The sequence below is a fragment of the Limulus polyphemus genome, unplaced genomic scaffold (genome assembly GCF_000517525.1).
Source record: "Limulus polyphemus unplaced genomic scaffold, Limulus_polyphemus-2.1.2 Scaffold4945, whole genome shotgun sequence".
NCBI lineage: Eukaryota > Metazoa > Arthropoda > Merostomata > Xiphosura > Limulidae > Limulus > Limulus polyphemus.
Genome location: NW_013670555.1, coordinates 65,971 through 72,681, shown reverse-complemented (window position 1 = coordinate 72,681; position 6,711 = coordinate 65,971). Strand labels below are relative to the sequence as shown.

General features: G+C 40.4%; 1 protein-coding gene across 1 annotated transcript in view; it reads right to left on the bottom strand.

The window, feature by feature from the left end:
* LOC106471892 (U3 small nucleolar RNA-associated protein 4 homolog) overlaps positions 1-6,711 on the bottom strand; it is a 66,227-nt gene that overhangs the window by 1,843 nt on the left and 57,673 nt on the right. The window contains exon 13 of the mRNA XM_022400502.1: positions 5,404-5,523. Within this exon, the coding sequence (XP_022256210.1) occupies positions 5,404-5,523 (120 nt within the window). The remainder of the gene's footprint in view (positions 1-5,403; positions 5,524-6,711) is intronic.

Below are 6,711 nucleotides of genomic sequence, written 5' to 3'. Positions count from 1 at the left end.
ATCATATATATATATATATATATATAAACTCACACATACACACCCAATTTTCTCTCTATTTATTTTATTATACTAAATCATTTGTGAAAAACATGGTGCACTACCTGTGGTTTCAGGCACAGTGGAATAGGTATTCAACAATTCATTCTCTGCTCATTAAGTGGTTACATGAATGTAAGAAAAGAAGTGAGCAAACATGTGTTCCAAGTGCTTGTATTTTACTGCAACAGGAATGGCTGTCATGAACTTGTCCAATCACTTCACTAAGCAACAAGATGGCAACCTGTTACTGTACATTTGCTCAATGAAGCAGTCTTTAACATGTTGTATTTTGAGGGTGGGAAAAGTAATGAACCTATTTAAAGCTTAAAAGTTGTTGCTGCTTGGTTCTTTAAACATGAGGAAATCTTTCAATCATCAACTCTGGTCTCAAACAATGGCTACATATTGGTGAGTCCGAACCAGATAAAAGAAAACGATGAGTTAAAAAACTGTGACCAATGCATAGTCGTGCCAAAACAACTTCCTTCTTACGATTTTTATGAAAACAAGAAGGCCAAAGAGAAACCGTAGGTTTGATCTGGAAAAGTTTGTCATGACATTGTTCATCTCAAGCTGACTGCCAACTGGTGCAAAGCTGAGCCTTGAATACAAGACCATAGTCCATGTGTAGAACAGGCATAGCCGTGATGTCACCAGAGCAGACAGACTTAGCTGCAGTGTCAGTGAGCTTGTTCCCACAAATACCGACATAACCAGGTATCCAGAAAAAGTAAATAGAAATGAAAGATAAAGAAAAATGGGCCAGTCGATGGAGAATATCAACAAGAATAGGGTGAGAACTAACATTAAGCAATTCCAGGGCCAGTAGAGAGCTGAGAGAGTCAATGTAAATAGTACAATCAGTGTACTGCTCATCTTCTACAAGATCCAGAGCAAGAGAAATGGCATACAACTCGGCAGTGAACACAGAAATTGCAGAGGAGATTCTATGAGCAACCATCGAGCCAGAACAGACAAAGGAAAAAACCCACACAGTCACCTGATTTTGAACCATCTGTATAAATGGATACAGAAGAATGTTTCAAAAGATGTTCAGCAAAGAGAAGATGGTACTTCCAATCGGGAGTATCTGCCTTCCTCAGTTGACTTAAAGAGAGATCACAGTGGGGGATGGTGACAAGCCATGGCAGAATGGGCTGATCATTGGGGACAGCAATGTCATCCAAAGGCAGATCCAATTCTGCCAGCTCCTCATGGATGCAAAGGCCAAAAGTAGGAATAGAAGACCATCTGTGATGAAAGAGCATAGTCCATTGAGGAGGAAGACCCAACCCTATATGGGAAGCTGTGGCAAGGATTGAAGCTTGATAGCATATTGCAGAGAAAGATGCAAACAGAGGAGGTGAAGAGATGGTTCATGTGCCTCAGTGTACAGACTCTGGACCAGAGAAATGCAGAAAGCCCCATTGTAGTGCCAAAGCACCTGATGGTGAATGGGGTCCAGCAACTTCAAGGCAGAGATCCTGGCTGAACCATAGACCCATAATCCAGTTTAGATTGTATGAAGGCATGATAGATCTTTAGCATAGAGGACATGGAGGGTGTTCAGTGCCTTTGTGCACTTGACATGTAGCTGCTTAATGTGTGATATGAAAGTGAGCTTATGATAAAAGATTAGTCCCAGAAACTTGGCCTCGGGAACCATGGGAAGAGCAACATTACCAAGACAGAGCTCAGGATCAGGGTGCAAGCCCTGTTGGCGGAAAAAGTGCATGCCGTGGTCCACTCGATTGAGAGCAGTCTGAAGCTGCCACTCAATAAACCTCATGTTTAACGACCAACATGAGATGGAGTTGGTGAGTAATAGCATTAATTTTGATACTAAAAAGTGTGACACTCAAGACACTCCAAGTTCCTATGTGAAAGAACGAAAGATGGTTGAACCCACACAAATCTGGTCAAGTTACTAATAAATGGGCAAATGGCCACTCAACCCATGTCCCACAAAATGCCGAACCTCCATGTAGTGTCATAGGCCTTCTCAAAATAACAAAAAGACAGAAAAAAGATGTTCTCTCTTGAGGAAGGCTTCTCTGATTGAGGTTTCAAGGCAAATCAGATAGTCCACGGTGGAGGGCTATCGACAGAAACCACACTAGGTAGGTGAGAGAAGGTTGTTTGATTCCGGGAACCAAAGGAGATGTGCATTAACTATTCTCTCCAAAACCTTACAGAGACAGCTAGTCAAAGCAATTGGATGATAGTTAGAAGGAATCTTGGGATCCTTCCCAGGCCCAGAAAAAGGTAGAACAACAGCCTGGCACCAAGCATCTGGAAAAACGTGCTCTTGCTAGATCTGGTTAAAAAGTATCAGAAGAATAGTAAGAGAGGCAGGAGAAAGATGGCGCAGAAGTGCTTGAGTAATAGGAGAAAGACTCTCCAAGAGCATTAGCGATGCCTCATATATCAGCAATTTCCTGGCCATCAGAGAGCAGGATGGAAAGGGGATGGGAAGCATAATTCCCACTGACTTTCCGATTCTTCTCCCAGATGACTTTGGAACTGGTGGTAAAAGAGATGCTGGAGGTGAAGTTAATCCAAGATTCCTTCTGGCTTTGATGCCTGACCTGCTGAGCATGGGCTCGGGCCCTCTGATAAAGTATGCAGTTAGAAAGAGAGGGATGCCGTAGGAAGATATCCCAGGCCCATTTTTGAGCCTTCCGTGCCCATTGGCCAGCAGGATTCCACCATGGACGAGGATACTGTGGAAAAGGTGTCGAAGTTTTCTGAAAAGAATGAGCAGCTTCCTCTATGATAAAATCAGTCACTGCTTCTACACAGTCATCTATAGGTGGCAGACAGACAATGGCAGGATCAAGTTCTGAGAGAGCAGTGAAAGAGGACCAGTCAGCTTTGTCCAACTTCCACCCTGGCACTCTGGTCGGGTGGCATCGACCATGTCCAACCTCTCTCAAAATGATGTGAAAATGATCACTGTCCTGTTGGTCACTGTCAATTTTCCAAAAAAATTAGAGAAAAGTGAAGAAGAACAGACAGATTGATAGCAGTAAAATACTGACTGGGTGCATGAAAGTAAGTAAAAGCACCAGTGTTAAAGAGAGACAAGTCGTGATCAGAGAGCAAACATTCTATGGAATGACCCCTGCCATCAACATCGGCACCATCGCAAAGGGGATTGTGCCCATTAGAGTCACCCAGAAGGAAGAAGGGAGACGGCAACTGTTTGACAAAAGCATCAAAGTCTGATTGATTGTGGGTCTCTCCAGGAGACAGGTAGATGGAACAAACAGTGATGGTACAACCCAAAGAAATCCTGATGGCATCTGCTTCCAAGGGTGTATATAGTGGCACAGACAAGGTAGGCACATGCTAGAGACGGGAGTAGACTCGCTTATCCATAGAGGGCAAAAGACTCTTCAGATGCTGTGAAAATAATTCTGTTGGAGGCACGGAAAGTTCTGTAGCAGTGGAACATAGTGCAGCAGCATAAGTCCGAGATGCAGTTGTGGAAAAGAAATATTGTTCACAGTTTGCAGATGCTGTACCTCTTTCTCCTACACCCATTTAGGGCAAGATTGGAAGTATGAAAGGTGGGAAACCTCACAGTTCACACAGCAAGGGTCCAGCTCACACTCGTAGGCATCATGGTCTTTGCCACCACAACGAGCACGTGTTAAAGAACAACGACAGGATGCCTTTGAGTGTCCAAACCACTGGCACTGTAAGCATCTGAGAGGGTTGGGAATATATGGCCATATCCAACAGTTTAGATATCCTGCCTTGACTGAAGCAGGTGGATGTGGAGATGTAATCGTCAGTATAAGAACATTGGTCAGCACCATAATTCCATCTTGACGAGTGAGGATCCTTCGACCTGCTGAAACTCCTTGGCTGGAGAAACCAGCGAGGATCTCTGACTCAGGTATGTTCTTCAAGTCCCTCTCAACAATGACTCCTCATGAGGAATTCAAAGAAGCATGGGGAGTAACCTCAATTGGTATATCCCCAATGGTCTTGGAATTCAGAAGAAGTTCACTAATTTTAGCTGTGAATGTTTCCACCAAGATGTCTCCAGAACGAAGCTTCTTAACTGACTTTGGAGTGCCCACTGATCCCACCTATCCATGAAGTCCTATGAGGGGATGCATTACAATGTCAAACTAGGACACTACAACAACACCAGGGCTTCGTGAGCACTATACCCAAACACCAGCATCAGACACAATGTTCACAACACCCGTTGATAATTCCCAACACTGCCCATTGATCCTGAGGGGGCCACCCGTCTACAGGAATTCAAGGCCAAAGTGGTGTGTCACAATGCCCCAAACACCACTCAACCACCAGGATTCTCTCCTCCCCTTCATGGTTCGCCACGCATGGCAAAAGTGGGTGGATGTTTAGATCCCATAGGAGGTAAACTGAAAGTACAGAACGTTCTCTGGGAGGTCCCTTCACCACATACAGGAATCCACCTTGAGGGGTCACTGATAATATTAGTAGTAGTTCTCATTAAGAAATGATGTACTGCTTTATTGAAACCTTCTGCACTTTGCTGCTTCATCACCCCCAGAAAGTATTAGGGAGGGTTCTTGTAGAGAAATGCTTTATTCAAAACTTCTGAATTTCTTTTTACTTCATTATAAACATTTATTGAAGGCTTATAGTGGTTTCAGACCTTAATACTTTTTTAGCCAAGTGTTTTCATTTTCTATTAAATTCATGTAGGTATTACATAGTATGCAACTGGATTGATTTGATGAATTTTGTGTAAAGCTACTCCAGGGCTATGTGTAGTAACTGTACCTAACTTTGAAGAAATAGACTAGAGGGAAGGCAGTTTACTCCAGGGCTATGTGTAGTAACTGTACCTAACTTTGAAGAAATAGACTAGAGGGAAGGCAGCTTACTCTAGGGCTGTGTATAGTAACTGTACCTAACTTTGAAGAAATAGACTAGAGGGAAGGCAGCTTACTCTAGGGCTGTGTATAGTAACTGTACCTAACTTTGAAGAAATAGACTAGAGGGAAGGCATCTTACTCCAGGGCTATGTGTAGTAACTGTACCTAACTTTGAAGATATAGACTAGAGGGAAGGCAGCTAGTCAACATCACTCACCACCAACTCTTGGGCTACATTTTATCAACAAATAGTAAAATTGACCATCACATTATAACACCCCTATTGCTGAAAGGGCAAGCATCCTACAACTTATAGATTACGAGTCGAACATTCTAATCACCAGGACATGGCAGGACACAATGTAAATAACGTGTCAAACTGTCATTCAAACCTTTATATACCATATGAATGGAGTCAAGCAATTTTTCTGTTTATTTAATAATTACATATTATATAAATATTTAGGAATTTACATACCTTATATTTTGTGCATTTACGTACAAACTTATGGACATTTCCCTTCACCTCTGGTGACACCTGGTGGTTGACATTCTTTTCTTGTACAGAACGTGATTGTTTTGTGTGTCTTTCAACTGGCTGTAAGATTTAATTTAGTTTCTTTCATTGCTACAGTTTATTATACATTGTTATAAAATTCATTGAAAAAAATCAAAGATTATTGACTGGAAAAGTTCATGATTATTCGGTCATACATAGAGTCAATAACATATCAATTTAATAGAACAAAATTCGGTCATACATAGAGTCAATAACATATCAATTTAATAAAACAAAATTTTTCTTTTATCAACATATAAGAAAAGAAAATACCAAAGAATCTCACTGATTAATAAAGAAGCTATAATTTGCATGATTTCACATACACATTTCAGACCCTACTACAGACTTTTTCTCAAAATTTGGCACCCACAATAATTGAAGTGAAAACTTATAATCAAACTTTTTTGACCCACAAATGGGATGTATGTGTGGTCACATTAAACTTACTGTTTTTCTTTATTAAAATTATCTCTTTGTGTTTTAAGGATTAACTTATTTACTTGAATTTAGATCAATTAATTTAAATTCAGCATATTGGTAGGTTATAAGTCAGGCTAAATTGTTATTGAAATATATTGTATTATCATTATTACATAAATATTATTAAAGTAAAGACTAGTTAGTTGTTACTTCCATATAATTAAAGATAAACTTAATTACTTTAGTGTAAGCATAAAGTAGTAATAAAAACTTTAATATATTTGATCATCAAACATTAGGTTAAACAGTGTTGCCAAGAGTATACCGGTATCCAGTATTTATTTCCAGGCACAAATACAGTGGTGAAGTCTAGTGTAGTAGTTAAGCATTCACAGTTTGTTAGGTTTGATAGGTGCAATGAGTGGGTTTCATTTTGTAACTCAAGACTGGTACATATTTCTAAAGAAGCTGGTAGTGAAGATATACAATTTATTTATAGAGTTTGTAGGTTGGAGGAGAAGTTGAAAGCTATCCTAATTAAAGTAGAGACAATAGATAAAGAGAAGTGTAAAGTGTGGGAAATTGCAGCAGTATTTCAGGAGGAGCTTAAGTTTTTACATGCAAGGATACATCAGCTAACAATGACTTTAAGGAAGTTAAAAAGAGTACTATTAGGGATAAAAGTAGTGAATTGAATTGTAATGAGCCTATTCTGCTGAGCACCAGATTTCAGACCCTGGTTTCTGAAGATGAGAAACTATTGTAGGGACCGAAAACACATGGGTCAGAGAAGGATGTGGATGG